Raw genomic sequence first — 13306 nt, 5'->3', positions numbered from 1 at the left:
TATTTATTTGAGAGAGAGAGAATGAGAGAGAGCACATGAGAGGGGGGAGGGTCAGAGGGAGAAGCAGACTCCCTGCCGAGCAGGGAGCCCGATGCGGGACTCGATCCAGGGACTCCAGGATCATGGCCTGAGCCGAAGGCAGTCGCTTAACCAACTGAGCCACCCAGGCGCCCAGCAACCAACTTTTAAAGAAAAGTTATTTGTCTCAATACTCCTAAAGTAAGTAATGGTAGATAGACAAGGTACAGGATGTTGGTAAAAGTCCCATTCAGGAAAGGGGAAAATGGGAAACACACAGTGGTGACTGGTCCATAGAACATCTCCAATCCTATTGGATATCTATAGCAAGAAATCTATGCCCTTGGACAGTTAATCTGTCAGTTCCTGTTTCTGTTCAGTAGGAGGACCTTCCAATTCCATTTCTTCCAGGGGTCATATTTGAGGTGGACCTTGTAGAAAATACCTTCTCTGGAGCAGTAAAATTTTAACAGTCTGAGCAGCCTAGATCCAAGAGTGGTGAGTCCAGAATCTGGTGCCATTTTTCTCTTTGGGGCAACTGACATTCTGAAAGTCATAGTGGAAAGGCTGAGAACTAGCTAGAGTTTTCAACTGCCTCAAGGGAAGTGGTTAGGGAATGGAAGGTGAAAGATTTGTGTTCAGGGCCTGAGGAAGAAAGACTTTAAATTGGAATTCCAAAGGGCTACACCCTGGAAGTAACTTTTAACTCATAACTTTTAACTATTAATCCCTGGACTAAGGTGATCTGCCCTTAATCCAAGGGACCCCCAATGAACAACACCTTCTCATATTTGTATTCATGGTCTCTTGTGGGCCCCTCCCACATAGACGCTGAGCTTGGTCATGTGCCTTGTTTTGGTGAAAGACACATTAATAAGCATGATGCAAGCAAAGGCTTGCATATAGAGGCTTGTCCTCTTGGACTGCTCCCTCTTGGAACCCTGAGATTATCATGCTGTGAGAAAGCCCAAACGAGTCCTGAGGAGAAGCCTTGTAGAATAAAACTAGGGAACCCAGCCAATAGCCAGAAGAGAGGCCCAAGACATATGGCCCTAGTTGAGCCAGGCCCAGCCGTTTGAGCCACCCCAGTTGAAGCCATAGGCATCACCAAGCAGAGATGAGCCACATGTACTATTCCCTGGCTGAATTCCTAAGCCAGAGAATCCAGAATCATGAGCAAATAAGAATTGATATTTTAAGTCACTAAGTTTTGGGATGGTTTGTACACAGCAATAAATAACTGAATCACTACTAAAAGAATAAAGAATGTAGTATTTTAATTGGTGGAAGAGAATAGAATTAAAAATATTTAATCCAAAAGAAGGCATGAGGGGCGCTTGGGTGGCTCAGTCGTTAAGCATCTGCCTTCGGCTCAGGTCATGATCCCAGGGTCCTAGGATTGAGCCCTGCATCCGGCTCCCTGCTCAGCAGGAAGCCTGCTTCTCCCTCTCCCGCTCCCCTGCTTGTGTTTCCTCTCTCGCTGTCTGTCAAATAAATAAAATCTTAAAAAAAAAAAAAGAAGGCATGAAATGTAAGGACCATAGAACAGATGAGACAAAGAGCAAACAGTAAAATGGTAGATTTAAACTTAGATACTTGTTTCTAGGTAACTCCATGTAGGAGTAGGCACAGACCAAGATATTGTCTTAATACAGTTTTTAAGCCTGAAAATTCTGTTTTACCTATTAGTGTCTGAATTCTTTCCATATCATTCCTATCTTAGTTGAATGGCCATGACTTGATGCAACTTGAAATAAGCCTGCTGAGGAGGTACTACCCTTAATCTATTTTTTGCTGGTGTGTCACCCAGTCTGGTTTAGAAGAGTTTAAGAAAGCTTGAAACCATTATCTCTATTATTACTGCTGCTTAGCTATTTTTACAGGCTTTCATGTTTTGTAAGGTAATAGTTGGCTTTTTCAACCCAGAAAGTCTCCGAATTGTGGAATTCAGTTTAGATTTCAGACCACGGGCAGAGAGCATCTCTTTGCAAGCTGTGTTCCCTTCTCCCTTTCTGCCAGCTGTTGGGGATATAGCCATAATTAACTTTGAGTAAAAGGGTCTTTCTCCTCCGATATATAGTGATTATATGAATTTAACGAGGTGGTTCTTCCTCCACCACTGAAAGGCTATTCAGTATAGGAAGGGCTTACCATCCAAGACATTTTACAATCCAGGAACTATAGCAAATTCACGTGCGGTGTATATTTTAAAGATGAGTACAAGGTGCTCTGCAAGTTCCATGAAGGCAGGCATGGCATCTGAGCTGATCGGGGCCGTAGCCTAAACCTAGCTGCATGCCTGGCACACAACAGACACTCAAATATTTGTTAAATGAATAAATTAGTCACTACAGTACTTAAGAGCTTTCCAGGACATACTCGCGCTTTTACTGTCAAAGCGCCAAAGCCAGGTTTCCCTTCTGTTAGGCTACGTTTCCAGTCAAACAGGCGCACCTGTGACCGTGTCGGGTAGGCTGCAGACCCGGGTGCGCTGCTGGGCCGACACGTCAGGCATGGGGCGGGCGACCCCGTCTGGCCGCAGCGGCGGTAGCAGTCGTTTGCCTCCTCTCGGCGTTCCGCGGCGTCAAGGGCAGGAGGCGTCTTGCGAGGAGGCAAATAAAGCCAACGGCACAGAAACGGCTCGTTCCGTTTCACATCCTCTCTCGGGTGCCTGGGTGTCCTCGGAACACAGTGACCCTCCATGTGTCTGCAGGCAGGTAGAGCCTGCCCCACGCGTCACACACTTCCCCTCCTCACAGCCGCGCGCTCCCCAACGCGCGTACACCTGGACCCGCCGGTACCCAGCCGGCGCGCGGAAGGACACGCCCCCCTCGCGGGAGCACGCGGCCGCCGCTCGCACACTTCGCGCACCTCCCTGAGAGCGAGCGCGCACGCGCACGTGGGGCGGGCCTCCTTCCCAGCACCCACTGAGCGCCCGGCCCTCTCACCCCACCCCTCTCCCCCGCTGCCCAGGCTCCGCCTCCGCGACGGGGCAGCCGAGAGGAGGCGACCGGAAGCCACTTTAAAGCAGAGCTCGGGGTGACAGGCGAGCGAGCTGGATCGGGAGTGCGGTCGCGGCTTTCTGCACTCCGGCGGCGGAATGGCCCGTGCGCTGCTTGTCGCGTCTCCGGCCTGCGACCCTTAGACGCCCAAGCCCGCTCTCCGCGCCAATCCTCCCGCGCGGACGCTGCCAGCGAGCCGGCGGTGCGGCGACTCGGCTCCTGCGGTCCGTTCTCTCAGGCTGCGCGATCAGGTAAAGGGCTCCGAGTGGGCTCTGAGGGGCGGACAAGAGACCCTAGCTGGGATGGCGGGCGCGGACGGGGGCGCCGGCCTCGCAGCCTCTCAGGGATCTAGGGTGATTGATATTTAGACTGTGCTTTTTTTTCTACCGAATTTACTCGGATCCCGTCAGTACCGGGATGGGATTGGTTTACACTTCTTAATCACTTACGGCCTCGGGCAGGTGTATAAATTGGAGGAGGACACTGAAGGGTTTAGTTGGGGTCGCCGGCGTCTCCGCGATCCCACTTGGTCTGGGTGGGCGCGGGGGGCGCGTCTCTGCGGCCTCCCCCGCCGGGCGGACCCCGAGCGCTCTGAGGCGGAGGAGCACTTCGTAGATTGAGGGGACGGGCACAGGCATCTGAGGGGAGCCTTCCGGCAGACCCGCGTTCCGGCTGCAGCCCAGAAGTTTGCAGGCTGTTTTCAGATCAACTTTGAAGGCGCAGAAGACTTCGCCTTCCTCGCCGCACCCCGAGAGGCGCGGACCGCGTTTCCCCCTGCGCTTCTCGGCTTATTTCTGTGAGCCTCCGAGACTCGCAGGACGATCCTCTCAGAAAGGTGGGTTGAGGAGGCGAGGAAGAAATTAACTGTGGAAGGCGCCGTGAGGGGTTTCTGGGATGGAGGGAAGCGTGGGCGGGGGTCGCTCGTTGGGACGAGGCTGCAGCGGAGGGTTCGGGGGCGCTCCGGTGCCTTCCGAGGGGGAAGGAGGAGGTGGGATGCCTCGGAACGCCGGGAATTGGCCGAGCCGGGCGGCGCCTCGGCTGCGCTGCGCGGAGTTGGCGCGGCCTGGGGGGCGGAGCTGCGAAAACCGCCGCGGCCGGCAGGAGGCGTCTCTCGGACCCGGGCTGGGCGTCCGGGAGTCGCGCCGCGGCTGGTGGGCGAGAGTCCTGAGTTTGCAGCGGTGGTTTCTGTGCCCGGTGCCAGGGACCGGGAGTGCCGGAGGACGGGGGATATCACGAGGCGAAGGGTGGAGCGGTAGGTCGCCTGCCGCGGGGGACCGGAGGAAGTGTCCGTCCAATCTTTATTTTTCTGTTATGCAAACTAATTGAGGAACTAGGTTCTAGTGACTTCCCTACTCCAGCCACTCCTCAGTTCTCTGCCTCTTCCTCAGTTTTATTTCCGAGCCTGACGGAGCGCAATAACAGGAAAAGTTACAGTGTGTGTGTGTGTGTGTGTGTGTGTACACACCCCTAGAAATAAAATAGGTTCAGTGTCTCTTTTCCCTTGATTGGATGTGATAGGAGTGGCGTGTGTGTGTGTGTGTGTGTGTGTGTGTGTGCGCGCGCGTGCGCGACGGAAGGCACAAGCGGGTTTAGTGTGGTGGAGAGGGAATACCACAATCTGTGCCAATTGTGCCTTGAGGCAAGAGCACCGAATGATGAATAATAACGCCTGGCTTGGCTGCTTTCCAGTTGATTTATGTCTTATGTCAAGTCCCTCCTTGTGAAGCTTTCCCTAACAATGCCAGCTCACACTGAACTCTTTTTCTGCCTTTTCCTTTTGTACTTACCGTGTGCACTAACACCTGGTTATATACAGTTGAGCATTGAAAAAAAGGGGCTTGAACTTTGCAGCGTCGCCTATATGATTTTGTACAGTACTATAAACATATTGTCTCAGTAACGTTTTCTTTTCTTTAGCTTTGTTGTAAGAATACAGTATATAATACATATTAACACGAAACGTGTTAATCAGCTGTTAATTCTGGTCAACAGTAGGCTATTAGTAATTAAGTTTTGCAAGAGTCAAAAAGTTACAAACGGATTTTTCCAGGGGTGGGTTCCCTGAACCATCCCCACTCTGGCCTTGTTCAAGGGTTAGCTGTACTGTTTTGTTTATTTCTGAGTTTGATCATTATGAACTTTTTATATGTAGATTCATGAATCTCTCCAATGAGATCTTTAATATTCATTTTTCTGGGGAGTCAGTTTTATCGTTTTGTTGTTGACCTGTAAAGGCTAACAGAACTAGTCATGTAACAGGTGCTTTTTCTTCAGTGATTCAGTTAAAAAATAGTATAGAGCACCCACTGTGTGCATTGTGCTAGGCATGGTACTGATCACCTGGGAGGAGTATTTGATGAAGTCATGGGCCCTTGCATCAATGATCTCTTTTTCTTTTAGTCAGTTGGCCAAGAGAGAAGATTAACTGCTCTTTACCAGCTCTTCCACCTCGTACAATGCTTAGTAAATATTTTCAGAATTGGTTAATGAATGTTAGCTTGTGGAGGAGACACCATTTGTCATTTTACAAAGTTTCCTTTGCTTTTTACTTTAAGTTTTAGTTTTTTTCAAGGGGTCTGATTCTTTGAAGAGAGCACTTTTTTTTTTGGTCTCAGTAGTTCATTAGGAATCTGACATTTAGTGTGTGTTTTATATTCTTGTATTTTTCTATAATATGCTTTCATTTGTTTTAATAGATAAAATCATATATGTAACTTTTCTGAAGACAAGGATAACGAGGCCCTTTCTGAATTATGAAGTTGTGTTTGGTTTCTAAGATAGCATATAGTGTTTGCTGCTGTTAGGTAGCTTCTGTTGCTAAACAAGCAACTGGTATACTTCCTCCAATAGTAATAATGTTTTGGGGATTGTAAAAGTAGACCCTTAACATCCTCAGGGAATATATTAGAATTTAGAAATGCTTCAACATGCTCCTGGCTTTCTCTCATATAACATTTCAATTGAGAGCACCTGTTTCTTGAATATATCTTTATACTTTAAATTCCCTCACTATTTAACTTGGAATTTTATCCTTCATTTGGTGAACTTTTTTTTTTTTTTTTAACAAACAGGTTTTATCACCTCGTGGGATAGGTGATAAACAACTCTGAAGAGAACACAAAGCAGAGATGTGGTTTCCGTGTTGTCATCTATTAGCCACACTTATTTCTACCCCTCACCCCCCAACACACCCTAGACTTACAGTAAAAATTCATACCCCAGCAGAATTACCAATTGTATATTGTCCACAAATAAATATCAAGAGCCTACTGGAAGGTACTGTCTCTTTACCTTTACCTGCTGTGGGCTTTTGAATAGCCTTGGCTGCTTTGGAGCCTTAATTTCTCAATAAAATTTAAAATTGACCCATAAAGATGAAATATGGTATAAGAGGAGTGACTTCAGGGACTTAGACTAAAACAAAACATTTTGATGAAGGAATGGGAACCAGTTGTTGTCAGCTTGTAAGTGATCATCTTCTTTCCTTTCCTGGTAGGATTTTTAGACTCTGAGGAGCAATTGGAGCTAATCCACACCATGGAAATGGAAACCACCGAACCTGAGCCAGACTGTGTAGTGCAGCCTCCCTCTCCTCCTGATGATTTTTCATGCCAAATGAGACTGTCTGAGAAGATCACTCCATTGAAGACTTGTTTTAAGAAAAAGGAGCAGAAGAGATTGGGAACCGGAACCCTGAGGTCTTTGAGGCCAATTTTAAATACTTTGCTAGAATCTGGCTCACTTGATGGTGTTTTCAGATCTAGAAACCAGAGTGCAGATGAGAGCAGCTTACATGAACCTATAGTGAAAAAACCCCTGGAAATCAGTCCGTCATGTCCACCAGCAGAAAATAGTATGTCTGTCCTGATTCCTGATGGGACAAGTGTTGGGGGCCAAATACCAGAAGCCCATCCTTCCACTGATGCTCCAGAACAAGTGGTTCCAATCCAGGATCACAGCTTTCCACCCGAAACTCTCAGTGGGACAGTGGCAGATTCTACAGCAGGGCACTTCCAGACTGACCTTTTGCATTCAGTTTCAAGTGATGTTCCTGCTAGTCCTGACTGCATAGACAAAGTCATGGATTACATTCCAGGGGTTTTCCAAGACAACAGTTTTACAATTCAGTACATTTTGGACACCAGTGATAAGTTGAGTACTGAGCTCTTTCAGGACAAAAGTGAAGAGGCTTCCCTTGACCTTGTGTTTGAGCTGGTGAACCAGCTACAGTACCATACTCACCAAGAGAACGGAATTGAAATTTGCATGGACTTTTTGCAAGGCACTTGTATTTATGGCAGGGATTGTTTGAAGCACCACACGGTCTTGCCATATCATTGGCAGATCAAGAGGACAACTACTCAGAAGTGGCAGAGTGTATCCACTGATTCCCAGGAGCACTTGGAAAGATTTTACTGTAATCCAGAGAATGATAGAATGAGAATGAAGTATGGGTATGTATTTATAACTACTTTAAAGCTGTTGTTAAATCCTGTAGAGAAGGTCAAGAGGCTAAATGCTTAGTAGGGTGGTTTCTTTCAGTAGTAACCTAACAGGTTTTATTCTTTTGGCTGTATGCTATCCTGATTTTTCATGTTGGTTGAATGCAGACTGTTTACCTAACCAGACAATGAAGGTTTTATGATTTGAACAATTCAGATGTCACTCTGTGCACTGTGTGTGTGCCTGAGAAGTTGCATATACATTGAATGCTATGAATCAGATACTGTTTTTTTTTTTTTTAATTTATTTATTAGAGAGAGAGAGAGAGAGAGAGAGAGAGCGCTAGAGGGGGTAGGGTTAGAGGGAGAAGCAGACTCCCCGCCGAGCAGGGAGCCCGATGTGGGACTCGATCCCGGGACTCCGGGATCATGACCTGAGCCGAAGGCAGTCACTTAACCAACTGAGCCACCCAGGCGCCCCGAATCAGATACTGTTTTAATCACAGAAGAGATCTTGCTTTTGAAAGAAAATCCAAGGTTAATCTTATAATAGCATAAATAATGAATACCAAATTTATCTATTTTGAAGTTTTGCATATTGAGTAGCTGCTGTTTTTTAAAGGGAAATGGTATTGTTTGGAGATTTTTGTGGCCCTCTTTCCATTTTGAATGGTACGGTTTTTCTGTGTACTTCTTCCCAAACTTCTGAATCATGCCCAAACATGTTAAATTTCTTTTGGTTTCCTTAAAGCTTTTTACCATTAAGTTTATTATTCTATTTATCTTACAGATAAGATTGTTCTACAATTCAGGCTGTTTTCTTAGACCTGAATAATAAGTTGGAGGGAAAATTTATGTTAATAGATATGTTTATCATTTACATAAAAAAATTATCCTCAAGTTTTTGTATGCAAGGCATGTACATAAATAATTCAGTTCTTTTAAATGTGTATGCCCAAGCAATAGTCACTCATAGGGAATTGAAACTTCCACATCTGAATTCCTATTTAATTAACATAAAAATGAAGAGGAAAATGATAGTTGCCACTTGTGAAGTCGCTAGTGTAATAATGGTGGTATAGTAAGCATTAATCTTTATGTTTCTAGTTTCTCCTATAGTATAGGAGTTAAAATACGTGATATTAATAGCTATTTGTCTATGACCAAGAGAAAGGATTAAAATTATATGAGGGGAGAAGAATACATCTGTCCATGCTACCTGACTTGGGAGACAATGAGGGCAACCTGACAGCTTCACAGATGATGAATGGCCTGATGTAGTATGGAAAGGCATGACCCTTAGGAAGGAAAAATTTGCTGAGCATCCTAACCCACAAGTCCAAGAGAAACCCTTTTTTTTTCCCTTTTAGATTTATCTATTTTAGAGCGAGCACGCGCACATGCACAGGTGTGGGGAGTCTGGGAGGGACAGAAGGAGACAGAGTTTTAAGCAGACTCAGTGCTGAGCTGGTGGGGGGTTGGATCTCATGACCCCAAGATCACAACCTGAGCCTAAACCAAGAGTAGAGCACTTAACCAACTGTGCCATCCAGATGCCCCCAAAAGAAACACTTTGTTAAGAGTCATCTTTGTTCATTGTTCACAGATAACTTGGGTTACACTAATCCAAGTGTCTGGAGAGTCAGCAATCAAATGGTGTCAGTAAAGCATTTCTAAGTTGTCTAATTTTGTTAGTCTTGATGTTAACCTGTGTTCAACGTAGTGCGAGGGCATTGTTGACATCGTAGAAACCAGGTTTTTGTTTTGTTTAAACTTGCTCCCTTCTAATATTAGGTAAGTGTTTTTCTCTTAATAGTGCATTATTTCAGTTGTATAGTACACAGATTGGTGTGTCTTTTTAGCAACTTAATTATCATGAAACTAGAACTTTGCATCTTGTGTTTCAAAAGGGATGCATGGAACAAGATAAGAAACACTATAAGACTAAACTTAAGGCATTATTATATAGGAGCCCCTTGGGATAAAAGTAAGATAATAGCAAGAATGTAGCTTAAATCATGGATGGCTCAGTCGGTTAAGCATCCAACTCTTGGTTTTGGCTCAGGTCATGCTCTCACAGTTGTGGGATTGAGCCCCTCATTGGGCTCTGCCCTCAGTGCATAGTCTGCTTCAGATTCTCTGTCCCCCTCTCTCTCCCTCTCTCTTCCTCTCTCTCAAATAAATATTTTTAAAAAAAGAATGTAGCTTTCTAATCATTAATGTATTATCTTGATAATATTAGGTATTCAAGATTCTCTCTTGCTTGGGTAGCAAAATTCTCAGATCCTGTAATAAAGCTAAGTACTTTTTTTTTTAAAGCAAGCATTGGAGGAAAGAAAAATGTTTTCCATTTTATCTCAAAAATCTTTTAATAAGGTATTGTCCAAAATCTGTATTGCCCATGAGCTAGCAATTCTAATTGGTATGTCAAGGTAATTAATTTTATATACTCTCAAAGCCACTGTAATCCTTCCATCTCCAGATTGCAAAACTGCAGAATAGTGGCCTCCCACTTCACTCTTATGAAGCAAATTTCCAGTCTGCTGAGTACTTCAGCATCTTGGTACATTAAGTTTCTGTCTGTTTGAATTGGTCAGGAAGAAACTAGCAGGATTATTGTCCAACACATTACATTCTGTTACCATGAGCAAGGCAAGACAGGTATTTTGATCTCAAAAAATCCAAGAACTCTTAGGTCAGCGGCATATTGGGTATTATATTCTTTGGTAAAATTATTTGGCTAAAAAATTAGACCTAGATATAGACCCATAAGTATATGTTGTTGGATTAGTTATAAAGTAGTTGGAGTGAGTGCTTGATTTCCAAATTTGTTTTAATGAAACTAACATTCATTTGACACTTGAGAGGAAAAGTATGAGTGAATTATTGTAATTACTAATGCTGCTGCTACATTGTTAATGATAGTAAGTGGTCCTGCTCTGATAAAAATAGCAAAAAGTATTAACAGTTAATTACTAGTAAAGTGAAGTTCTCCATAGACACCAGTAAGAAATAAGATTGTAGATAGCTAAGTGTCAAAAATTAGGCTTTTGGGAAGCTGACCTGTGGTCATTGCAACCTGGTTTTCCTTGTATTCCAAAACGATGTTGTGTTTCCTGGCAACAAGATGCAGATAACGGCATGTTGAGCCTTGCTGAGAGATTCACAAACAAGCTGGAGCAGCCCAGGTTCACATGGTTACCACATTATTTGGCTAAAGCTATTAATCTCTGTGGTCAGGCCTGTAAAGCTGGTCTATCTGTACAGATTGCACATAACCAGGAAGTGTGTGTTCAGCTGTGTATATGCCCAAGTCTGGCCCAGCAGTCTTTGGATTCAGAAATAATGAATGGCAATTGTTTATCCCACTTGTTTCCAGCAGTTTATATGACTTGGAAAATCATTATTATATACCATATCCCTGTTATTTCACTGTATGGAACTTGGGGAGAGTTCATAGTTCTGGGTCTCTAGTAGAGGCTAAAGTTCATAGTTTCAAACTGTAGAGATAAAATTCTTTGTTTTGCAAATGTATTGGATTTAAGATCTAAATCCAAATTAGATGTGCAGTGTTCATTTTATTCTCAAGAAGGAAATTGGAAAGGAAGTTTAGCTAGATAAGGTCACAGGTCCCTTCCAAGTCTTTAGTCAAGATCCCTAGGTACTAATAACATTTTTTTTAAAAAAAAAGAGGATTTCAATAGTTAAGCTTATTTGGTTCATTATAATGAAATTATTTTAATTATTCTTTTCCAATTTTGTCTTTATCCCAAAGTATGATACAATCCCACTTTGCTTTCTCACTCTGCCCTTATATATCTCCAGATATTTATTGCTGACATCAACTGGTAACTAGTTGTATGTATGAACTCCCCATATTTAGATGCCAAGGCTTCTTTTGCACACGGGATGGGCTTAGGAGAATTTCCAAATTCCAAATACACAGTTAAGAAAACAACATTGAATGTTGTGTTTTCGATTAAGAAAACACGGTCTCTGACAATTTAAGCACTCATCCTTAGTAGAAAATGATACTAAATGGCAGGACTAAGCAGTTTTGAAAGAGCTTTACTAACTGTATAGAATACTGTCGTGGATAATTGAAATTGTGAAGGATGTGCAAATTTCTCTTTAGCAACTGAGATCACCACTGTTTTTCATATTATATTCATGTTAAAGTGTGCCAGAATACAGAATAGTCTTCTAGTTACTACCACCCGTGAAGGAAAGGCACTCTGCAAACTTTATTTGTAGGTAATCTGTAGGTGAAAATAAGTCCCAAGTTAAGTGATTATTTCTAATCCTGAATTCCTGAAAGAGGAGGAGGGTGAAGAAGAAAGTTGCAGAAGACTAGACTCCATGGTTAATTTTTCTCAGAGGCCAGTGTTCTTTTTCTCCTCTTTTGGAATTAAAGCTTATTGATATGAGAGGGAGTTTTATTAGTTTATGGTTTAAGCCTAGAGTGGTGTTACAGTTTTTTTTTTGACTTTTTTTTTTTTTTAATTTTTTTTAGAAGGTTTTTTTTTTTTTTTTTTTTTTTTTTTTTTACTCTAAGGGACAATACCATTAGATGACTTCACAGAACTCCATGAAAGAAGACAGGGAGAAGTGCTATTAATGATAATATAGGGCATATGCTGCTATTTTCTATTTGACTTGCAGAGTGGATTATCTAAAGTAGAGCAAGCTCCTGACTGAACTATACTGGAATAGTTAAATTAGCCAAGTTAGCTCTGGCCTGCACAGCTGTGATGATATAGGAACTAACTCATTATGTGTTATTGATAACACTGGAGAGAGTAGAACAGCTGAAACATACTATGCCTTGTGACTTTTTGGTATTTCTTGAATATACACAGCTGGATGAGTTTGAATTTATTTTAAAAATTCCTGCCTAAGAGAAAGAGAGAGCTCCATAAGCAAGAACTGTGTTTGAAGTGACTTTCAAAATGTGTGCCTTCTGCTTTAGGATAAAGCAATCCAATGAATTATTTTCTGTACCTCTTTATGCTCTATTTACATATGAAATAAAACTAATTGGCTTCTTTCTATACTAATCCAGAGAAGTTACTGGGTCTCTGTAGAGCTATCATGGGAATCAATAGCAATCATCCATTTATTCCCTTTCTGGGTTTTTGTTAATAAGCAGATTAGACTTTTTGAAGCAGCTGTCACCTGGCTTCAGGTTAGGGTCAGTCTGTTCCTGAAGTATTTACAGTAATGAAAATGAACCTTGCAAAAGCCAAAGATATATAACTTTTAAGTCAGAGAGTTGAAGGAAATAGCTTATAAGGTTATCTGGCAGTCCCTAAAAATAATTGCATGATACAGTATGCATTTTCTTGAGTTGACTCTAGAGCTTTTATGTTTTATTGTAAATAAATGGGAAAAAATAAGAATGCTCCATTCATCATTTGAGATTTCATTCTGTACATGTGGACATGCAAAAACTGCAATTTGACTGATTAACTCTACTATGTTCCTGTAAATCTATTTCCTACTGTTACACTAGAATTTCTGGATTCTGGATTTGCATTCTACCATAAAGCAAGTAAATTTATAAATTCTATCTGTGCATCTCCGATCTTAGTTGGTGATCCTTAGTTTTATATTGGGCGTGGGGGCTCTTTCTAAAGGGTGAAACAGTATGTAGCTCATACAAACCTGGGCTACTCAAGAAATGCTACTAAAATCCAGCCATTTGAGATTGACTAGTTTCCTCTGACCTCTTTTATTTCTTATCCTCTGACTTGAGACCACCAGATTTTGCATCCTTTGTCTGATTATAATAATTTTGATTAGGACCTGAGGTCCTCTTAATGTAGATCAGCAACCTTTAATAAC

General features: G+C 42.8%; 1 protein-coding gene across 1 annotated transcript in view; it reads left to right on the top strand.

Annotated features, from left to right (window-relative positions):
- The first annotated feature begins 3069 nt into the window (after window positions 1–3069).
- The window catches only part of LOC110591637 (TCDD inducible poly(ADP-ribose) polymerase), a 31496-nt gene continuing 21259 nt past the window's right edge, over window positions 3070–13306 (top strand). The window contains exons 1-2 of the mRNA XM_021702552.2: window positions 3070–3271; window positions 6517–7474. Coding sequence (XP_021558227.1) covers window positions 6558–7474 — 917 coding nt within the window. The 5' untranslated portion in view covers window positions 3070–3271; window positions 6517–6557. The remainder of the gene's footprint in view (window positions 3272–6516; window positions 7475–13306) is intronic.

Source organism: Neomonachus schauinslandi, chromosome 1 (assembly GCF_002201575.2).
Source record: "Neomonachus schauinslandi chromosome 1, ASM220157v2, whole genome shotgun sequence".
Classification (NCBI taxonomy): domain Eukaryota; kingdom Metazoa; phylum Chordata; class Mammalia; order Carnivora; family Phocidae; genus Neomonachus; species Neomonachus schauinslandi.
This window is presented reverse-complemented; position numbering and strand designations above follow the sequence as displayed.